General features: G+C 39.9%; 1 protein-coding gene across 1 annotated transcript in view; it reads left to right on the forward strand.

Annotated features, from left to right (window-relative positions):
* The first annotated feature begins 7,062 nt into the window (after window positions 1-7,062).
* Window positions 7,063-24,046, forward strand: part of galnt14 (UDP-N-acetyl-alpha-D-galactosamine:polypeptide N-acetylgalactosaminyltransferase 14 (GalNAc-T14)) — a 158,390-nt gene continuing 141,406 nt past the window's right edge. The window contains exon 1 of the mRNA XM_034899358.1: window positions 7,063-7,510. Coding sequence (XP_034755249.1) covers window positions 7,343-7,510 — 168 coding nt within the window. The 5' untranslated portion in view covers window positions 7,063-7,342. The remainder of the gene's footprint in view (window positions 7,511-24,046) is intronic.

The following is a 24,046-nucleotide window of genomic DNA, read 5'->3' on the forward strand; positions in this document are numbered from 1 at the left end:
CCCCCCCCCCCCCTCTCGTCTTTCCCAATGAGAACACAGCGAAGGAGAACGGGAGCATGTGGAGAAATGTCGTAGCTGGTTCTTATTTTGATCTTTTGAAAAAACGTGTTCCTTTTGAGTGCTGATGGAAGAAATGGAATATCTTTCTGTACCTTTTTAGAGAAAAAAATTATTTAACCTTATATCAGTTTGAGTTACTTACACCCTAGCATAGAGTGGCATATTTAGTTAAATGTATAAAAAAAAGCAAGAACATAATTCTCTATTTTTTTTTTTCCTTTTAATTTTATCGTGTTCCATTTTCTGCTAAGGAAAATAAACTGGATTAGAGGATGTGTTGTGTGTATTAATCTGTTTTCTTTTTACTTACATTTGTTTGAAACATGGGTTTTTCTCTGAAACTAAATCCTGAAGATAATATCTGCAGATCTTCTTATTAGTGGCTTACATGTCAAGAGTTAATGCATGTGGGTCATGATCTTAAACTACCATAGTTTGTGTTCTTCCCTATTCTATTCAAGTTTAAAAACACAAATATATGTTTTTATACGAATATTAAAGAAGACCCGATTCAGTATCTCAAAACTGGCCTTGTAATGTGAACCGCCATCGAGCAGGAGTAACGATCAATACATCACAGTAACTCAGAACGAGAGGTCAGTTTGAAGGGTTGGCAGATATCCCAACTGGATTAATAAACTATACATTTTAGAGTTTTGTTGTTGAGGAATAACTTTGCTTACCTCCAAAATGTCTCAATGAAATCTGCAGTGTCTCCTGACTTTTCCTGTTTTAACATACAGAATAAGAGGACATTATTTAGCCTCGTCATTACTCAGCCCATTACTAGGGCTGGGTAATGTTCAAATATCTTTGCTACAATACCGTTCCTAAGAATACATTTGATACCAATTTTATAAAACAAAAAGAAATTACAATATGTCCCATCACGGCACCAACCTTTTGTTTTTCAGCTCCTATAATGTGAGCCCCGTCTCTGTAATGAGTTTTTCCTGCATGCTGATTGGCTCACTAACGTTGATTACATTTACTCCTAAGGTATTGAATAACGAGGCATTTTACGATACTCCGTGCTTAAGAGTCAATTTGGAGAGTGCCTAAAAAGTATTGAATTTGGTATACCCAGACCTAGTCATTACAGTGAGCTAGTACTAATTAATACATCATTTAGAATACACAACCGGTTCGTTAGCGTTAACCGCGGGATGTATTACTGTAGTCTCTCTACGAGGACAGGAAGGACCTGACTGTAGTTCTCTGGAAAAAGGATCTGCTGATGAGGACTGTGTAATATGCTAGAAAGTACAAGAGCAAGTAAGTAGGTGGACCCTGAGTTCATTGAACTTAAGCAAGAATGCGATCCAAAGCTAAACACTGAAGTCAGCATGGAGGAGACTAGTGGTGGAAATCAGGTCCTTGAGTTAAAGTAGAATTGGCATTTAACCCTCATGTTGTCCTCGGGTCAAGTTGACCCGTTTTCCTTTATCAGTTTTCTTTTTAATTCCCGAAAATAACATTGATTCCACACAACACTCTTTGGCAAGTACAAATCTCTACTTTCATTCATTTTGGGGCGTCTTATTCAATTTTATAACATTTGAAAAACAATTGAAGTGTTTTTTGAAATTAATATTGAGTAAAAGTTGACATATTCCAGTCTGTGATTATCCATCAACATCCATTCCTTTAATTTTAGTCTGAATAATTCTTAATTTCTGCTTTTTTAACTCAAACATTAGGTATGATTTCCTATAAATGTTTATTGACCATAAATTCCCAAAATAACTGTAAAACTGAAGTCAATAAGGTAGTGTTACGTAGTGTTAAACATCAAAAAAGTGACAAAAACCTAAGAAATAGTTAAAAAAGCATCACGAAAGTGTTGATTTTTAATTTTTAATTAAAAGTATCAAAAGAAAAAATAACTAATGAAGAAGTCGGATGCGTCTTGTCAGGTTTATATTTCCATATCATATATTATGTTTGTTTCAATCAGTGTTTCTCAAAGGGAGGCGGGTGAGATATTTAGCAAAATGTTTTTAATACGTTTTTAGGCCTTTGTTTTCAGAGGACAGATGAATCCATGAAAGGAGAGAGAGAGGGGTACAGGTCGGAGTTGAACCTGTGGCCACTGCGTTGAAGACTAAAACCTCTACATACGTGCGCCCACTCTACCAACTGTAGAAGGCTGTTGTCCAAAACTACACTTCCCTTTTTTTCTACCAAAAACGCGACCTTTGTCGCCTTCTTTGGACCTGTTCTTGCCTTCCTTCCTTCTGCTTTCCAAATTTCTCGCTTTTTTTCAAATTATGTCACTGTTTTTAAAGTTTTTTATACTATATTCCACCTGTTATTGCTTTACTTCCTTCTGTCTACCATCTTTTCCCAAGGATTTTGACTTTTTTATTTAGCATTTAAACGTTTTTTGGTTCCAAGCCTATTTAGTATATCGCTGACAGTGCTGTACTGTTCCTCTTTATAGAATATACTTTTATTTCTACCAAAAATGACTAGCAACTATTAAAATGATGTAGCTGTTTAAGGTGGCACTCATTTTAATTTCTTTTTATATTGCTGGTTTCATCCTTCGTGAATCATTTGATGAACTCCTCATAGTTTTTGTATGACGCCTGAAATATTCAAGTCCTGCAGACATGTTTTAAAGAATGTATAAACCACTAGGATTAGTTGTTTTGGTTAATATTAAAATTGGTTCCTGGGGTAGGCTGTGTGATGCATGAAACCCAGGCTGTCTGCAGTTTTAAGGCAAAAAAAGAAAGAAAAAAACTGACAGATCATTTCCCTAATGACACTCAGGTCTTGTAGCACATTAAAAAAAACTCTGTTAGTAAGTTTAAAAACTTACTTTCATTGGAGGGGGTCTTTAATCCAAAAATAACTAGCAAACAAGGTTGATGGATAGTGCTGGAAGAAATACAATATTTTCATCTGAAATATTTAGTTGTGTAGAATTATAAAGTAGCATATAATGTACATCCTCAAGGAATTTATAATTCTTAAATATTGTACTTAAGTAGAATATTGTGCTTGAGTTAACTTTGTACAGCTGGATTAGAATAAATCCTAGCAATGGATTTTTTTAATTTTTATTATTTACCTTTATTTTACCAGGAAGAGACTTGAGTGCACAAACACAAAATACATAATAACACAAATCCCTCAAAGTCGAGCACAATCCTGAACACATCAGGAAAAACATCTGCAGCTAGAAGTTAATCAGCATCCTCTTAACAGCGACCAGTGGGACCAGCTCGTTGAGTTTCATGGATTACTGGAACTCGATCCATGTAGCGGGAGCAGCAGCTCAGTTCTAACCTTTGGAAAAGATCCTGGAAACGAAGACTGTGAGTCCCGCTCCTATTTACACTGACGCAGGTCAGAAGATGGGATGGAAGTAGACCTACTGTAAAGCCTCGTGTATGAATGTGTTTAAGTCTCCGTGTTGATAGAGGAGGCCATCCAACACGTTCATACAGTTCACAGTGGTGAGTGAGGACTTTAAAACCAGTGATGAACCTCAGAGATCCATGGTACACACTGCATGTAGACTTTGAGACAAAGCATAAAACATCACCATAGTCAAGTATATGTTGATAAATCGATATATCGATATACTTTATTCATCCAGAAGGAAATTAAGGTGTCCAATTAACTTACGGTAATACCTTAGAGACTATACAGTCTATGCTCAATACACAACATTAACACACATAGGCACACATCCACACACACATACTGTACATAGTACAAAAAAACAAAGGAAGATATTTAAGTATGGACATAAAAGTTGCAGCAACCAGCCTCTTTCTAGATTCGAGCAAAGGCAGGATTTTTGACTTGATGGATGACGGCCAAATCCAGTCAACACTTGCACCTAGTAGGCCTACGTGTCTGCTGCTGGCGGCCAGGTTGGTTCAGTGGTAGATTGGGCGCACATGTAGCCTACTGAGAGGTTTATGCAGAGGGCAAGGGTTCAAATCCCCCCTGTGATGATACTGCAGAAATCCCCCCCCCCCCTTTCTAACTGTACTGTTAAAAATTAAAGGTGGAAAACCCAAAAAAATGATCTTGAAAAAGATTGTTCTGCTTCTGAATACATTCTGGATGAATCTCATTGGTTGCCGTGTACTGAAGGGGGCGGGGCCACACACCTGCACTTTTTGGGCTTAATTAGTGTGGTTGAGGCTACTACAGCTGTCATAAGCTAACGTCCAGAAAACCAAACAAAACTGCGTAATACCTAATTCCCGCCATTACAAAAAACGTGGTACATGAAAGTAAACCTTCTTCACAGAGTTGACACAGTGTCAACAGGTAGGTACAACACACGTGAAGAAAATAGAGACGTTACAACCAGGTAACGACCAGTTTATCTAAATTTGTGAAACATTCAGCTAGCTAACTATAGCTCAGTGTTAGCAGTTCATCTGATTTAAGCTAATTTACGACAAGGTAAGTTTATTTGTATTGCGAATTTCAGCCATGAAGCAATGTATGCTTATAAACAAATACTTTAAAAGAAACCTAAGGCAATAAGTTAAAGAAATGTTTTTGTAAAATAAGATGAATTTTCATTTAAATAAGCTTAAACGCCCTTACGTCACAATGTTATAAGCTCTTATCTCATACTTATGATAGGCTACTTACATATTTAGCTGATAATATTAAATACTTTTAAGGTTTTAAATGCTGACTTTTATTTGAGTATATGTGCTATTGCTTCTTTTACGTTAAAGTAGCCTAAAGGATCTGAGTAGCCTATACTTCTTACACCTCTGCTAACCGTTGGGCTTCGGAAACACGAGGCCGAGCATCGTTACCGTTGTGTATGTAAATGTGTAGATGTAGAGTCATGTTTTTTTGGACTTACCTACCTATGTTTTTAAGTTTGATTTAAAAGCATGCACTATTTATCTCTGTTCCTTGTATTCTTTGTTGCTGCAGGGATTCAGCCCCACATCTGCATCTAATCTTCTTGCTCAGTGCTCTGCTGGGGGCTTTTCCAACAGTCTCCAATGCTGATGACCTCAACCACAAGAGGAAGTCCCCTGTAAAGGTACAGGAAACTGCAGTTCATTCAGAAAGTACATTTGATGTTGCAGCATTATGCCAGAAACCTACACTCAGTACCTTATAGTGACAAGACCAAGACCAAGCATTTTATAATGTTTAGCACATTTATTAAAAAAGAAAAAAACTGAAATATTACATTGACAGAAGTATTCCGACTTTTTGTTATGACACATATTTAGCTTAGTTACCTCCTATTTTTCTTGTTCATCATTGAGGTGATTATACACCTTGATTGGAGTCTGCTTGGGGTGAATTTGATTGGACGTGATTTGAAAAGGCACACACACTTGTCTTTGTGTGTGTGTGGGTGTCAATGGCCTACTCTACATATGAAACCAGATACAAACATTGTATATCTTCCTTTAGATCAGCTGGATTGACCAAATAGGAGATAATATTAGATATTTAAAGTTTGTTGCCACCTGTCTGACTCTTCTGCAGTTCATCTTCTACCAAGATAACTCCACTGTCAGAAATTCCTGATCGCTGCCATACAACTAGGAGGCTGAGGTGAATGTTAATTATGGTTTGAACAATTTAAACGTGTTGAGCTGTCAACAATCTCACGTGACTCACAGTGCATCAGTGCTGGAGGTGTTAATATAATTCGGTGTCAACCCCTCCAGTGTTTGTATCAAAGGCTGTTTTCCTTGCTTTTGTACATTTGTGTATTAACTGCCTTCACCGGATTTCAGTTTGCACTTAAAACAACAACGCACGCGTACATGCAAATGTGTAAATTTGATGTCTGTGACACCAGAGTTTCCACATTTGGGATCAGTCAAGTTCTTCTGTCTAGAGACGGAGAAAGGACAGTTACTCTGCTTTAACACTAGATGGCGAGCTAGGACTGTAAAGATATGTTAACTCGGATTCACCTTTCTAATAAGGATTTTTTAAAATGTTGGTTCCACTTATTTGATTAATAATGTTGAGATGGAACCAGTGGTGTGTCTGATTCTTTATTGAGATAAAATGTTTTCTTCTTGTCAGCTTGTTTGTACGCGTGACTGCAACATAAAAAGAGATCTTTGCTCTCCTCCTCTTCCTATCCCACCCCTGTTTTCTTCTCAGTTCCCCTCTCCTCTCTTTCTCCAAGGCATATTTATTTTGGTTTTCTCCTCAGTCTACACACAGAAAATCAATGGCAATACTGAGTTGATTTCACCCAGTATCCATGGGCAGAAAACCTCCAAAGACATGGGTGTTTTTATCTGGGACCCTAATGTTTCTAATGAAATAACAGAAATCAAAACACTGGATCAAGGTGAACCTAATAATAATAATACTTATGTGCTGTATTCACCCTCACTAGATTACTGATTTCTTTTTTGTACATTCTTCTTTTTTACACTCTCCTCCCCCCATCTCTCTGTATTTAATGTTAGATGTCCTTGATCTAAATGTATGGCCTACGTTAATTTAGATTTGGGTTAAAATCAAATAAAAACAGCGATTAGAGAGACAGGCATGTACATTAGAAACCTGAACTGTTCTGTCTGTTATAAAAACATTTTCCATTTCTCATTAATCTGCCTATTTTCTTTATTAATCATTTTGGTCAAGAAAGTAAGATTCCTTCTACTTCCTTTGTCTGACCAACAGTCCAAAGTAAATCTGTACAATAGAAAGCCAATGAGGAAGTGTCATTCCCTTTCTTGTGGAGTGTATGCCTAAAGATTTGAAAACGATTATTGGCATGTTAAAAAAAATGGCACAACTTATTAATCCATTGTCAGTTTTACTTTTTGTTGATTACCTTTTGTCTAATTGCCCCTCGCGGACAAATAGTTATTTAAATTGAATCGTCTTCTCTTTCCTCTGTCTGTGATTTTCTGTCTTCCATTGTGTTCTACTTTAGTGGAGGAGTTGTGGGTGTCGGCAGGTGGAGCTCCATGCTCTCCCATTCAAACCTTCAGGAGGGTCCAGGACTCCCTCAGCGAAACACACTGTGTCACACAGACACAGACTCGCACGCGCATACGGCAGGCGTGTCAGAGAAGCGCTCGAGCCTCAGTGAGTTGAGAGAGAGAGAGAGAGAGAGAGAGTGAAGGAAAGCGCGCTGTGTAGTCAGTGTTTCACCGTCAGCGGGAGCGGGCCACCGGTGTGTTAGTTAGTGGCGGTAGTCCGGTTTAGGCTGCTTGTTTTATTTGTTTCCTCGCTTCTGTATAATGGGATTCTGACAGCAGCCGGGCAGCGGGCGCCGCCGGCTCCTCCTGACCGGAAAATGAAGCGTCTCTGTCGGAAGCTGGCGGTGGCCGTGGCGGTGCTGGTGTGGCTGGGGGCGCTGGTTTACCTGCTGGTGCTGAGCCGGAGGAGGCTGCCGGAGCTCGGTACCGGAGTAGGGGGTGGAGGAGGAGGAGGAGCGGGAGGCAGAGAGACAGCGTCCAACCAGGTGAAGTAGAGACACAAGCCCACCACCTCTCCTACTGTGTGCGCAAAATAAAAGATGCCATTATATCCCTGTGGGGACTTCCACTGTGTCTGTGGAGTTAACATCAGTCACACTGCAAGCTGTAGCTCCTATAGTAAACCCATAACTTACGGAAGTGCATCAGTCACGAGTTAATAGTGACATTAGTGGTTGTTTTATGGCGTTTGCATCCCTATAAAGAGTTGTAATTTGGCTGAGATACGTGTAGTCTTAAACCTCATGGATAGTGTGTCCTAGTCACTGCTGGGAAAAGTATTCAAGTCTGGAGTCAATGTAGCAACACCACAACAAAAAACTCCTTCATTTGAAATTGAGTGAAATCAAACAAATTGGCAGTAAAATGCCTTTAAGGGAAGTAACTAATGGACGAGTTAATGTAGTCCTATGTTTAGTTGTTGTAGTTGGCTCAGGTGCATCTAATTGGCACAAATAAGCAATTTAAATGGTTTCATGAAAAATTCTTTTAAAATTCCTGCTGAGTTCTCAATCTTCCACTAATTTAGAATAGTAAAAAGTACATTCCCGTCTGAAATGTAGGCCAACCTTAGTTGGGTAATGTAGTATTTCCTCCTTGGATTTCCTCTGTCAGCTCCCAATGTAAATTTTTGGGTATCAGGGAGCATTTATCTCCTCCATGTATGCCATCACAGGATATCCAAAATATCTGTCGTGGCGCTTTAGTGATGTTATACTCAACTTTTTTTTATCATATAATATAATACTTTAAGTGCTATTCCTATAATATACACATGAATCCGCTATAGGGAGTATTATCATAAAACCTGATCAGATTGCTGTGGCTCCTTTTTGAAGATAATTGTGTTCATTTTCGACCCGGCTTGATGTCTGCGCCCAGCGTGCACTGCAGGATCTCTGTTATGCAAAAGACCTGCGGCATGTTAACTGTGGCTGTTGGGATAAATTGTATTGATCCTGCCTCTCTTACCTTGTTTTATTGAACGACAAGCGCACACACACAAATCCTTGAACAGGCCACATCTAGTAGAAACACTTTTCTGTTGGAAATATTTAGAGAGGAGAGGACATATTGTACATATATTGTAAAATAAACGCCACTTCATGTAAAATTACAGACACTTATGCCTTTACAGGGATATTGGAAGAGAATCTAAAGTAAGTCCTTTCAACTACAGACAACATTAGCCCATCTAAGAACGTTATTGTATGATACAGGAGGTGAATTACTGTAAAGAGGGATGTGAGGTTTCACTCCTGAAGATTAGTAGTTCTGCTTAAATAATGACACTTTTAAGGTTTTCCCATATGAACTTTTGACAACGTCTGACGATTTTGGTCCCAACATTGTCCGGATTTTTCCCTTCACACATGTAAAACACAACAGAAGATTGTCCGTGTTTGGTGAGTTTTTACTTACTGGAAAGACTATGTTTGGTTAGGCGAGGGTGTGGACCTGGGTAGAGCGTGCAGGAGGCAGGACGTGATGCGGGGAGCCAGTTTAAAATTTGCTCATAAAAAACAGTCTCTTGCCGTTTCTTTGGCGTTGGTCCGCACCGCCAGAAGGTCATGAATCTTGTTGTGTTTCTAGTTTTTGTTGGTGTCTTCCTGTAAATCATAAACGTTCTTTACCATGGGATTTTTGTCCCAGTTCTGACCGAGCTGATAGAAACGTGATCAACACGCTTAACTTTGCTGCTACTTTAGGGACCTGGCTGGGATAAGACTGTTGCATTTTAATTTGATTGATGTCCGATCCAACTAATTCGGCCTTTTGAGTTCTCACATACAAGTCAGCCGTTTAATGTCTGGAAAACTAGTTTGCGGTGGATGTGTGAAAGGGGCTTTACTTGTACCAGAATCATAATTGATTGCTTTATTTTTGAGTCACTTTAAACCTTAAAGGTGAACAACACCCAGTTCTGTGTAATTTAATTGTATGTGTGTGTGCGTGTGTGCATGCTTGTATGTGTATGTGACAAAAGACATTAGGCTAAAAAACGCGCGACATCGCTTAGATCACCTTCAAGTCAGAATGGTATTTTGACATTTTTTTACTTTTTAACAAATATTTTCCATACAACAATTTAAATAATACGCTAGTCCATATTGCAACTTTTCATAAAGGGCTAATTAGAAAGTGTGAGCACGCTAAATAAGACTGTTAACATTGACAAGTACAGCCTCAGAAAACAACTAACATGTCTGTAGACTTCTTCTTTTTCTCAGTATGTTGAAGACATACTGCATATACTTTACATGACTACTGGGAAGCAGCTGGGCAGACACATGAAAGGGGTCAGGGTGTTGTACGGGAGCATCAACCTCTGCTGTGGCCTCTACTAGACAGGTAAGGACGGGCAGGTGTTGAGTAGTGGAGGGGGTGAGGGATGGGCAGGCAGAGCTGAAATTATGGTTAGTTTAAAATGTTGCAGTCAGAACCGATGTGTTTTTAGCCTAAGCCTGAAGATGTGTAGGATTTCAGCCATCCCGATATCAATGGGGAGCTCATTCCTCCATTCTGGGGCCCGGACAGCAAACAGTCAGGATTGTATTGAGTGATTGGGTGTCTCTCGCTATGAGCAGGCAGCAAGAAAATTGGCTGATACAGAGCGGGGTAGACAGGCTGTAGTGTAAGGTTAGACCATATCTTGGATGTAGGCTTGGCCTGATCTGATCCTGGCTGGTATGCAAGTACTAGTATCTTGAAATGGATGCGTGCAGCAACTGCAGGGAAGGGAGTGGAGGAACAGCGTATTGACATATTTGTGAGAAATAAAGAAGCCAGTTAGTATAAGTATAATAATTATGGGTCAATAAAGCTCTCAAGACATCAGCAATTCTTAAAGATGAGTTACTGTTTCATATAATTTTGAGGGTTGCCTTAATTTTGCATGAGTAGGAGGTGCTTTTCAAATTGTGGGTAATTTAGGCATTGAAGCTTAATCTGCTGTTGCTGTCATTGTAAATTGATCTGATAATTGCCTCAAATGTGAAATTTAAAATGCAATTAAAGTGCTTTAGTAGAAGTGGTAGAAACAGCTGCAACCAATTAGCTGTCTTGTCTTGTGTGGACTTGTTCTGTGAGATCTGAGCCTACAAGCTAAGGAGAGAATCTCTGTTCATTCAGCAGGACAGTTGGTGTAAGAGTGAGTGCATAATTTTCAAGTCAGGACACACATGCTGTCACACACCTCGGCTAACACCCTTGCCAGATACAGACTTGCCAACTTAATCCTACAATTTTTCACACCCAGCGTAAAACTGTAGGCTCTGTCGGCAGGTACAGACCGCCTTGTATCATCATTACCATGACCACAGTCTGTTCATATAAAAGAAACCTAAATCAGGCCCTTCTGGTGCTGTGGTATGTGATTCAAACATAGTTCAAACAGGATTGGGGATATGATTCAGTTCTAATTAGAGAAATATTTGAGCCAAAACAGAAAAATAACATGGGAGGTGTGTGTCGGCTAAGCTAAACTTAGAACGCAGGGAGCTTAGTCTAATGTCTTTTAATGTAATGGAATAAAACAGGTTAACTCTTGCAATGTAATAACCTAATGATGCACTCTGAAAGCTGTTCCCTTAAGGGCAAAACACACTTCCTGTGTAATGTAAATTCTAAAATCTTCACCTGCCTGTCACTTTGTGAGGATCCGTATAGACCATCCATGTGAAGGTACATAACGTGAGGAAAATAAGTATTTGAACACCCTGCTATTTTGCAAGTTCTCCTACTTACAAATCATGGAGGGGTCTGAAATTGTCATTGTAGGTGCATGTCCACTGTGAGAGACATAATCTAAAAAAAAATATCCAGAAATCACAATGTATGGTTTTTTTTTAAACTATTTATTTGTATGATACAGCTGCAAATAAGTATTTGAACACCTGAGAAAATCAATGTTAATATTTGGTACAGTAGCCTTTGTTTGCAATTCCAGAGGTCAAACGTTTCCTGTAGTTTTTGTCCAGGTTTGCACACACTGCAGAAGGGATTTTGACCCACTCCTTCACACAGATCTTCTCTAGATCAGTCAGGTTTCTGGGCTGTTGCTGAGAAACACGGAGTTTGAGCTCCCTCCAAAGATTCTGTATTGGGTTTAGGTCTGGAGACTGGCAAGGCCACACCAGAACTTTGATCTGCTTCTTCCAGAGCCCCTCCTTGGTTATCCTGACTGTGTCCTTCGGGTCATTGTCATGTTGGAAGACCCAGCCTCGACCCATCTTCAATGCTCTAACTGAGGGAAGGAGGTTGTTCCCCAAAATCTTGCAATACATGGCCCTGGTCATCCTCTCCTTAATACAGTGCAGTCGCCCCCCCCCCCCCCCCCCCCCCCCCCCCCCCCCCCCCCCCCCCCCCCCCCCATGCTTCACAGTAGGGATGGTGTTCTTGAATGGTCCTCATCAACCTTCATCCTCCAAACACGGTTAGTGTAAATATGACCAAAAAGTTCTATTTTGGTCTCATCTGACCACATGACTTTCTCCCTTGACTCCTCTAACTCATCCAAATGGTTGTTGGCAAACTTTTTTTTTTTTTATAACTTTATTTAGTCAACCATCTACAACAGTACATTGAACACAGGGACAAAGTAAAACATGACATTTTTCTTTTTTTTTTCCTCCCTTTTCCCATACCCTTCTCCTCTCCTTCCCACTCCCCGTCCTGTGGTCTTTTCCTTTACCTTCTGTTTATCCTGTCCCCTACCCCTCCCCATCCATGGTTGTTGGCAAACTTAAGACGGGCCTTGAAATGGTCTGGTTTAAGCAGGCAAACCTTCCGTGCCATGCATGATTTCAAACCATGACGTCTTAGTGTATTACCAACAGTAACCTTGGAAACCGTGGTCCCAGCTCTTTTCAGGTCATTGACCAGCTCCTCCCGTGTAGTTCTGGGCTGATTTCTCACCTTTCTTAGGATCACTGAGACCCCACGAGGTGAGATCTTGCATGGAGCCTCAGTCCGAGGAGATTGACAATTATGTTTAGATTCTTCTTCCATTTTCTAATGATTGCTCCAACAGTGGACCTTTTTTCACCAAGCTGCTTGGACATGTCCCCGTAGCCCTTTCCAGCCTTGTGGAGGTGGACAATTTAGTCTCTAGTGTCTTTGGACAGCTCTTTGGTCTTGGCCATGTTAGTAGTTGGATTCTTACCGATTGTATGGGGTGGACAGGTGTCTCTGCAGCTAACGACCTCAAACAGGTGCATCTAATTAAGGATAATAAATGGAGTGGAGGTGGACATTTTGAAGGCAGACTATCAGGTCTTTGAGGCTCAGAATTCTAGCTGATAGACAGATGTTCAAATACTTATTTGCAGCTGTATCATACAAATAAATAGTTAAAAAATCCTACATTGTGATTTCTGGATTTTCTTTTTTTGAATATGTCTCTCACAGTGGACATGCCCCTACGATGACAATTTTAGACCCCTCCATAATTTCTAAGTGGGAGAACGTGCAAAATAGCAGGGTGTTTAAATACTTATTTTCCTCACTGTACATGCCGACCAATATGCGTGAGACACATACACATCAGTGTATGCAGACACCTAATGTAGTTTAAGCTGAACCATGTCTGCTGTCCAAGTCCGCGTCTGTTTTGTAGTACTGGGATATCCTGCTCTTCACCGTGTTTTGCCCCTAAAAAAAACCAACTGATAATCTACTAAAGCTCTCAAGTTCTAATATCAAAACATTAACATTCAGGAGCCAAAATCAATGTTGTGTTCAACATTTGATTAACTGCACAGCCCTAATGTTCTCTATACTTTATTGCTAGTTGGGACGTCTACTACGTAATATTGATACTACTGGTAGCCAATGCTTCTGTGTGAATAAAGGCTTCACAGTCTTGAGGCTTGTGATGGATCCGTGTCATTCAGCACTGAAAACTCCAACCCGCTAGTTCTTGGCTCATCATGAAGTCCACTTTTGAAGCCGGGACTTTTGGAGGGCAGGGGCTATGAGCCAAAAGTCCAAAACTAAAACAAGGTCCAGGTGGCCAAAATGCATGTAAAACTCTTGAATTACTTAAAATTTTCTTTGAAAATTTGCCCAAACTTGCCAGTTTATGGACCTTCTATCCTTTAGGTTTGGAATAACAAAAAAATCCAAATTATAATTGCACTGTATCACAGTTAATAAAATTTGGAAAAGCAAGGTTTTCTTTCAGACACCATCATATTTGTTGCTGTGATTATGCATTGTGTGTTGTGTTTGTGTATACATATAAGCTACATGTTTCTGCCTTGCTATCAAAACATCTTCCCTTTCAGCTCTGAATATCTGCAGTGTATTTGTGTGCGAGTCTAAGTCAGGAATGAGGATGTGTGTTAGTTCTGTCAGCAGTACTTGTGGCACAGTGCACGATTCAAATGCTAATGCAGACTTCCCATTTCTCACAGGATTAGCCTGCACTCCTGTTTACCTAGCACACTGCTTCCTGAACAAGGAATGGCACTCCTGTTGAGACACACACACACACACACACACACACACGCAGGTGCAGACCCTCATCTGCACACAAGAAAAATTGTATTTCTTTTACAAAGGCAAGAACGAACACACACACACACACACACACACACACTGAGTGAGCCTTTAGAGAGCCTTTGAAGCAGTGTGGTTGGAGTGTGCCCGTGTCCTCAGGCAGGTTGGCAGGGGATCTTTATGAAGTTTCTGCCTTCAGAAGTCCAAACATGAGAGGAAACAATCTGTTGGTTTGTTGAACACTGAAGGACACTTTGCCCCTCTCTCTCTCTCTCTCTCTCTCTCTCTCTCTTTCTCTCTCTCTCTCTCTCTCTCTCTCTTTTTCTCTGTCTCCCATTGTTTCTTTCTCTCTGTCTCTCTCTTTCTGTATCTCTCTCTGTTTCTCTCTCTCTCTCCCTTTCTCTGTAATGTATTAATGTAAACCATCTCAGGGCAGGTGGACAGGTTTTGTGTGAGTGGTGTGCTGTATGATGGACTAGATGAACATTATTAGATATCACACAATTCAAAATCTGTTATTTTATAGAAGTTTCTGCCTGTAAGAGATTAGAAGATTCACTCAAAAAAACATCCATGTGTCTCAACAGATTGTTAGTTCTGGTGCTTTATTAACACTATATGGTTGAGTGCAATCACACTCACACTGACTGATGCTTTGTTGTTTGCTTTGTTGTTTTGAGGCTCTGTACAACTATTAGCTCTTCAGACTCACTTTTACTTCAAAAATCTGCCAAACTATGCTTAAAAATTGCCTAAAAATAATTATTTCCTTGTAGTTTTGAGGCCTATTATATGCACATGACATGTAGATGCAAGGCTGGTGAAAGAACTACTACACTTTTATTTTAATAAACGTTTTTATCCCCATTCTATCTCTGTAAGGTCAAAATGTTAACTTGATTTCAGTTTCAAAGGGATCGATTCATTGGATGTCAGTTTAATAATTTTGTGGTTTTAATTTTACAGGCGGTCCTTATCACTGACTGTGACTTTTAGATCTTTAATTAATAATTGTTGATTTTGCTTTGTAATTGTTAGCCTCGCTCTGCCCTCCTACGTACTTACGCTCAATTTTCATTTTCCTTCAGTACTCTGTCTAGGTTTGCGGTATGTTCGCAGGGTTTTCTCCGGCCAAATATTTGGCGGTCTGTTATAAAATATATTCAATGTACTATATCAATCAGAGGTAAGAATAGAGGGAGTGGCGGAGAACGATGACGTTGAGGTTTGTTAACCTTTGGTGAGTTCCGTACTAATGGAGGCGGAGAAAGATGTGAGCACAGTCAATTGTTTTAAACTCCAACAGAGTACCCAAGTTAACACTTGTCAATGGAGAGGGGCCACACTCTCTGTACAAATGAAATGTACGAGAGTCTGGTAGGAGCAGGTTACCAAATTGAAATTATATAAGTGATTATTGTTACTTCTATATAATATTATTTCAATTGTTAGTTGTTGGCACTTGACCCTAAACACGTTCATAGCAATAAAAATGACAAGGGGGGATACAAAAAATGTTTTATGCTATCAAGGAGCCGTTGTTTTCTTCATAGGCTCTGTATTTTTGTTATTACATGATCTGGGTCACATAACCGTGATAGAACCAAAACATGCATCCTGGAAATCATTCAAAACTTAAATTTGTTTAAAAAAAGTAATAAATAAATACATTTTTTATTGTAAAAAGTTGACTGAAATAGACAGTTGTATTGTTAATGGTAAATATTTAAGATACAATTAATCGTACTGCATCATTTGGAATTGCTCTAACAGTCAATATTAAAAATCCAATACACAAGATACTCTTTTTATACATAGTGATGATTTTGCCCATGTCTCGCTTCATGTCTTCGCACAACGTTACAACTGGTTGTGACATGCCAGCTTGTGTTGGCATGAACAGATTTGGCATTGTGTTTTTAGATGAAAAGACATATAATGATGAGAAAAGTTTGAATATTTCAGTCCCCAGTTTGTCGGGTTCTGAAAGAACGTTTTTTGTCATTGTGTTCTTAAATCAGATCAAAATTAATGAATTTCTGTTTTATAAAGAAATTGCTTTTCAGTTGATTATTAGGATTATTTAAGCGTGTCTATCAGTGGGGGTTGTGTATGTGATATTTGGCCAACTTAACCTCAAAGGGAGCGTTCGGGGCTTTTGAGGTTTGGTTCTATGAGCTACTTCTTCATCAGTGCGTTAGCTGGAGTACATCCGGTCGGTGTGCCCCCAGTTTGAAGAAGCAGGCAGGAGTACTGAACCGGAAGCTAAGCAGTGTACTGCTGCAGACGGGGGCAGCAGCTAAACCTATTGAGACACCTTTAAAAAAAAAAAAAAAGGACCACCATAACTAGTCTGGAGGTACTGTAATGTGTGAATGAGAGACAGCAAGGCGATACAGGGAAACACAGAGTTTAGATGTTGATGCTTCAGTTGTTTGTTTGTTTTTCATATTTTCTGCCCTGTGCGGTCGTCAACAACACCGTGACTGACTAAAATTAAGAAAAACTTTCAGAGAGATTAAACAGGATGATAGTAAAATACAACCCTATTCTATCCAGACGGACAATTTTCCAAAGTCAATTATCTTCATTGCAACTTTCTTTGCTACTGAATCATGTTTCTATTTCTTAGTTTCTATCGCAATTTCTCTCACTCTTTCGTTTTGAGGAAACAAGATCGATGCTCCAATCTGTGCTCACCTTGTGTATCACAACGCCCAATCGCGCACACACAATGCATTACACATTTACGCACACATTCACTCTCACTGCATGCACACACACAGTTGAAATGATTCATTTCCCCGTCATATGAAATGCAGTTATTGCTCCTTTCTCCTTCCCTTTCCCTATCAGGAGGTATTCACATGGACAAGAGGAGAGGGAAATGAGTTTTCAGAGCTGCTATAACCAGCTTCCAGTGAGGGAATAATAATAATAATGTTTTATTTGTGGCTCTCTGTACAGCAGGACCCACAAGTTGGCTAAGTAGACGGGCCTCTGGCACAGAGGGCATCATTTGAGAAACACAATGGGGAAATGAACCCTTCTGTGGTTCAACAGCTACACTAGTTGATAATTCACAAAAGTCACCTGCCAGTTTGTGTCTTTTGGCAGCCAGAGTACATCAATTTGGAAGAATGTAAAAAAACAATTACCTGCCAGATTCAATAATTTAACAACTGACTTTTTACACAATTTCAATATTTTTGTTATAATTATTTTGTTAAAAAGAAGAGCTGAAATGGCACCAGTTAAGCCTTTAAAACAATATAAAAGGTGAAATGAACTGATATTTAAATGGACCAATGTCACTATCAAGTTCAACTGAACACATTAAGAAACAACATGAATTTATTTCACTCTCCCATTTACCCATTTTTATTCTTGAGTCCTGACATTTCATGGACTGTTACCTTCTGCAGAACATATCAACTGTAGCTATAGTTTGCATACATAAGCACATTTTAATGCAAACTCAACACTTCTGCAGCTGCTTCAAAGGCCTTGCAGCAGTTTGGTGCACATGAGTTCCCTAGTTCTGGCTGAAATACATATGGATTCATATTGTTTTACTTAACCTCGAATCAACAGACCTCAAACACTAATCTGGCTCAAGACAAGGAAATGCATCTGTGTAGACTTTTCTGTCTGACTTACGAGAATCAGTCACCAAGGGCTTGATAAAGATTTGTTTTAAATGTGTATGATTAGTACAGCAAAGGTGAATGGATCGGTTAAGGCAGTGCATTTCTTACTGCAGGAAATTCCATTCTTTTGCAGGAGTGAATAGACCTTCTTGTTGTTGTAGCAGATAAAATCACAGGTTGTAACAATAACATTCCCAATGGCTCTGTTCAGTTTAGGTGCCACCGTAAGTCGGTCCGGTGAGCGAGCACGAACAAGACCTGGACCCGGTAACAGACACACCTAAATAATACATGATTAAACCTGCACTTTTCCTGCTATGACTCTTTTCAGGCAGTCCTCGTCATCTTGTGAGGTTGGAGTTTATTACCACTTTGGTTCAAACGGCTCGTAGAATGGCACTGCTGGTAAACAACGGAAACTAACACAATACTTACAAGTTGTGATTGTGGATAAATGACAAACAACGTACCAGGTTAATAGTGAATGTACTTTAATTTCCATCCTGCTAACAGAACAAACAAATCTGTCTTCTATTATTCATATCCTCCACTTGCATTGTTTTACCACTTGCTAAATATTGATAATGATTTGGTAACTTAATGAGCGTCATCTGAATTCAGCTTGAGTATCGGAGCTTAGGCGTCTCTTCCTTTTAGTTTCCTGAGGTCCCACAGAAACTCTTTACTGTCTTAAATGCAGAGTTTTTAGTTTGCTTTACTTTGGAAACTCTTCCTGCCTCACAATTTACTTTTAAAGGGAAAACTCCCAAAACTCTTGGCGAGTAGCAAATCAGGGCTTAACTTGTGTAGTGTAAACTAAGCTTTAAGTGAAGATGTGTAGACACCAACTTTGTTGATTTTATTTTTGCTTCTCTGTGGCTTTTCAGCTAAATGAACAGTTGCTCTGATATTATACACAGACAGGCAATTTGCAATCACTGTGCCATTCCAGCATTTAGAAGCATGTTTCTCACAAAAGCACAAAAAAGTGTGTTTTGCATTTTCCCTCGTCCTCATCTCTTCCTCCCTTATAAATGATTCAGATGAATCAGAAAAAAACAGGGAAAATCAGCATGAATTGGATTTTTTAATGTTGAGGATGCGGCACAATCAAGCATCTTTTGACTGCAAAATCATCCAAGTATACTGTGTGTGCCTCTTACACTCACACACACACGTGCACGTTGTGTCCGTAACTGACAAGCATTAAGTAACCAGTTCACTGTCAGCTATCCACAAGGGCCAGATTTTTTCAGAAATCTGGTTTTCTAAATTGGGTGTAGGGGTGAAAAGAACCAGGTTAACATGCTAAGTAAATGAGGGTAAAGCAGGATTTTAACCTAGCGCATGATAATGACTTCAGATGGATAAAGTTACACTGTGGCAGCAGCACAGATGCATGATAGGAAAGATCAATACTTGGGGAGTCCCTGTATCAAAAACAATTCTCAATAAATAAACAGCTTAACAATCAGAAACAAAAGAGTTGACACTGAGAAGCTGTGTTAAAATGACCTTACCAGAAAAACAACTGCTTTGTTAATTCGAAACAACTTGCGTGTACGTGCTCCTGACAAGTGTCCTCTTGACATGTGAATAATGACTGTCCTCAAATGTTAACCAAGTATTTTACTTACCTAAATTAAACCAGACTCCAACCGTGGACGTTGAGATCAGAAAAATGCTAAACATCGTGTAATTTAACTGCAACTGTAGAGCAGAAACTGTTAAGAGGGAGGTTTGTGATGTCTCTAGCGCTTCAAAGCTGCACTACAATTCTACTACATTTGTTTTTTATTAATTGAGATATTACAAATGTTAACAAAAAATTACAAACAATATACTAAGGCTGGGAACGTGTCCCAGGACCAAACAACATAGAGAGGATAGACAGGAGGGAGGGAAAACAAAACAACACATGCAGAAACAGTCACACACACACACACAGACAGACACAAGATAAGGGACCAAACACCTACGCAAGTTAATGAAAAGACTGGAGCAGAAGGCAGCAGTCCGTACCTCAAAGCTTCAGTGATGCTCAGCCAAGTGTCCAGAGTCCTTCCTGGTGCTCCATGAACGCATGCCGTAGAGAGCTCCATATAAACCACATCCGAGACATGGTTTAGATGTGGTTTTCATCCAAGGGTGCACGGAAGGACGGGTCATGAGGTGGTTTCCAACGGGATGCAATCATTCTCTTCGCAAAGAGCTTAAAGTCCAGCGTTTACAGCACGTCTTTGAGTTCCAGAGAGCCGAAAGGCTGACCGATTATAATTTAAGTTCAGATTCAGAAATACCCCAGAAATTAGTGTTTTCTTCCATTTAAACAAACGTAAATATGAGCATTTTACACTGGATACAGTAACTTTTTGTCCCGTGTGCGGAGGATGAATTCAAATGTTGCTGACTGGGTGTTCCTTGCCTCAGTTCCAGGGTCAGCGCCAGCCTTCTTCTAGTGTTATGTGCTTTGTGTTGACTGCTCCTTTCTGGAACTTTACAGTCAGAAGTCAGTTTAATGAGTAGTGAAGTTTGGGGTGCCAGGTTCAAGCTTTGGTTCTGTTTTGATACAGCCAAATACTTGATGTTTGTACCAGTTTATCTATTAAACTCTAAACCTCTAGTCCTGAGGATCTTAATACACACCTGCAAGTCAGAAACGAGTGTTTTTACTAGTCATTGTGTAAATAACACTATTACACTCACACAATAGGCTTGTATTTGTTAAAAACAATTGAATTTGGAGGAAAGGTATCTGGTTATTGGCAAGTTCCATGTAGACACCCTCTCTGATACCCTGCCCTAAACCTGATTTCTGCAGGGAGTAAGTGTGAATGGGGCTGTCATTGGCTACCGTCGTGTGTGTGTGTGTGTGTGTGTGTGTGTGTGTGTGTGTTTGTGTGTTAAGACGAATAATAGGAGAGCGTGATGCAAAATGAGAACAAAAGTAAGAGGGAAATATAGAGAGGGGCGGGGGGAAGGAGAGACAAAAGGAGGGCGAGAGAGAGGAAGAAAGAGCCAACGCACAACAAGAACGACAACAGTGAGGCGACAGGGAGCAAATGAACTGGTTCAAAGCAGACAGAGAACAAGCTGTTTCTCGCCGTCGCCAGCCATTTGTGCTCCATGTGTCATTTCATTTCAGCTTGTCCTGTCACTGTCTCTGTGTTAGCACACACTAGAATCAATGCTGCTACTGTACCGCATGGTAGGTTTACATGGTCTAACTTACAGATTGGCAGCTTTTAGGGGTGTTTTGCCACTTTGCTTTGCAGTGCTGGGAAGCAGGTGATGTGTACGGTGGCCCTGAGAGGCCACAACATGCAACAATAAGATAATCTACTATTTGCGTGTGTTTTCTTATCGTTGGAATTTCTGGGTTCCTTGTTGGAAACTACAGGTCTATGGCATGGACTGTATAAAACAGGTCTATTGTCAGCTCTGAAAGATATAACGTTATTTCCTCTATGAAAGGCATTGACAAAGATGAAAACTAAGGACAGTTTTGCAAACGGACATTAGTTTTAGTTATCGTTTTCTTTCTAATGCCTGGTTTTTCCATCTTTCTAATGCCTGTTTTTTTTGGGGTGGCAGTAGCTCAGTCCATAGGGAGTTGGGTTGGGAACCGGAGGGTCACTGGTTCAAATCCAAGTATGGACCCAAAAAGTTGGGAGCGTGGATTGATGGCTGGAGAGATGCCAGTTCACCTCCTGGGCACTGCCAGGTGCTCTTGAGCAAGGCACCGTACCCCCCCCACCGCTCAGGGCGCTGGTTCAGCTGGCAGCCCACTCACTCTGACATCTCTCCATGTATTGTGCATGTATAGGTCCTGAGCATGTGTGTGTATTTCAGGCCTGCGTGTGAGTACTAACAAAAAGTGTGTACACAGAGTGTAGTGCAGTAATTTCCCCGTTGGGGACTAATAAACAAATTATTTATTTATTTTAATTTAATTTAATTATTTTTTCATTTAACAACAACGTTTTTTCCCCACCTAGTTTTTGTTATTTCATTTGTTCATTGTTTGTGATTATAACCTTGATGCAAACACCACACAGCTGTAGTCAAGACATTTAATAATGAATCTGTGTGTTTGTGTGTGTGTGTGTTGTTGTGATTACATCCTCAAGAAGTGTGTGAATGTGTGTTTCTCCAGAGAGGGCATACTTCTCTGTTTTTCGTTTTTAATACTTTCCCTGTTTGTGGATTGATAGCGGCACACTGGGTTTGTTTGAGTGTGAGTGTTTCGCCGCTGTTTCAACGTGATATTCTTAAAGTCACCTGGGTTGGAAATCCAAAAATATGTGTTCTTTGAGGAAGGCTCGATAACAAGGAAATGTGGAAGAGATGTTGAGAGGATATGTGTGAGAAATAGAGAAAGTACAAGCAAGAGAGAGCAGACAGAGAGAAATAAAAGAGAAGAATGAGCACATTTTATGTTTTCACTTCTCTTAAGTTTGTTTTTATTCATGGCTTTTGCAGAGGCTGAATTATTGCTCTGCTTCCAGACTGCTTGCTCTGCAATGTTTGCTAAGCATCCCCCTACCACAACTCTCGCTCTCACACACACACACACACACACACACACACACACACACACACACACACACACACACACACACACACACACACACACACACACACACACACACACACACACACACACACACACACACACACACACACAGTCCTAGGCATTTATAATCACAAGTGAAAGTACGTTTTGTAAGAGAAGGTGAGGAATTCTGAACAGCAGTGATTGGATCAACTGCTGTCCACCGGGATTTATATATGGATTAAAGAGAGGGGGGGCGGGGGGTAGAAAGAGTAATAGTCTATGGCAACAACAGCACCTGAATTGTTATTATTTTGTCAAGGAGCAAGGAAACATCCTGGTTTTTAGTAGGGTTGGGCGATGTCTACCAAAGACAATGTCCAAGGTTAAACATCACAATGGATAAGGATGTTGTTTTTTGGGGTCACAGTTACCTTACTGCTGTGATGATGTGGCCAGATCGAACATTACTTATAATCAAGAGTACTGGTTACATAAAAGTTTGACTTGGCTTGAACACATTTCCTTCTGTTTTGGATTCGTACGAACTTGATTTTATCCACCTTCAGTTGCACTCATAAAACATATCTGTGCACTGTTGATCAGAATTGATACTTTTTTTAAGCATGCAGTGGATGCCGTTAGCGCCATTGCAAAACCCTGGGCCAGGTGTTGGTGTAGACTAAATCCTGATGTTGGGCTCAGGACTGTCAGCCATCGCTGATTACCGTCCATCGGCCCAACCCCAGTGTGTGACAGCATTGTCAATATTCAAGACAATATCAAAACATTGATTACATTTACTGGCAGGATGTAGGAAGTGATGTCATGTTTACGCAGAACAGGGCATGTCGGTGGATGTTTTAATTCTTTAATCTCCACACTGGATTCAGTGCAGAAAACACCAAAAACTGCAAACTTTGACAAAAACAATGAATTTTAATATTGTTTGAAAAAACAACAAGCAGCAATTAAGACTCATTAACCTTTATAGTGGTAGTATAGTCGTTATGTGACAAAGCATAAGTATATGAGTGCCATGTTTTGCGTAAGAAGGCAGATTGTTGGAGTGGTGCTTGGGTCAGAGCAGTGGCGCATGGTAAACTACGGTTTTGCATATTCTAAGCTAGTCGTAAAGTCCCAGTGTTATTAAATGCTAGCTAGTCTGTTAACATGAATATTTGCAAGCCTTCCAGCACAGACGTCACAATTTAAATCTTACCTGTTGCTTTCCACCATAGACTTATTTAACGTCTGACACATTTCTTGACATGCCAGCTCATTTTCCCCTCTTTCTTTCTTTCTTTTTATGTTTTTTAGCCCCGACAGCTTTTTTGCCTTATCCATCTTTTTCCATAGACAACAACTCACTACTCGTACCTGCTCGCTCAGCGCTCACGTGTGCCTAAACGTAACGTTAACGACATGTTGTACCACAACTTTTATGTTCTCTGGTTTAGCTATGAGGACGGAAATCATGGGTCGTATAATAGGTTAGGAATAAACTACCCATATCATCGTATAGTTTAGAGGACTTGTGAACTTTTGTGACAAGGCCGCGTCTGATGAACTAGTTCCATTAATGCAACAAAACAGACAAAAAGCTCTGGAAGCCAAGATGCACTTAAAGTAATTTGGTTTTTAAAGAGAATGTGGGTAGAAGTTTTGATTTGCAGTGTATTTCAGAGGCAAATGTCGCACGTACTGTGGGATCTTTTTTATCATACAACTACGTTCACAGTTCTTTTTCTAATCTTAACCAACAGGCACTAGACATGTCGTTATTGGAGCTATTACATGTCACCATCACGCCATTC

The sequence above is a fragment of the Etheostoma cragini genome, chromosome 18 (assembly GCF_013103735.1).
Source record: "Etheostoma cragini isolate CJK2018 chromosome 18, CSU_Ecrag_1.0, whole genome shotgun sequence".
In the NCBI taxonomy this organism is placed as follows: domain Eukaryota; kingdom Metazoa; phylum Chordata; class Actinopteri; order Perciformes; family Percidae; genus Etheostoma; species Etheostoma cragini.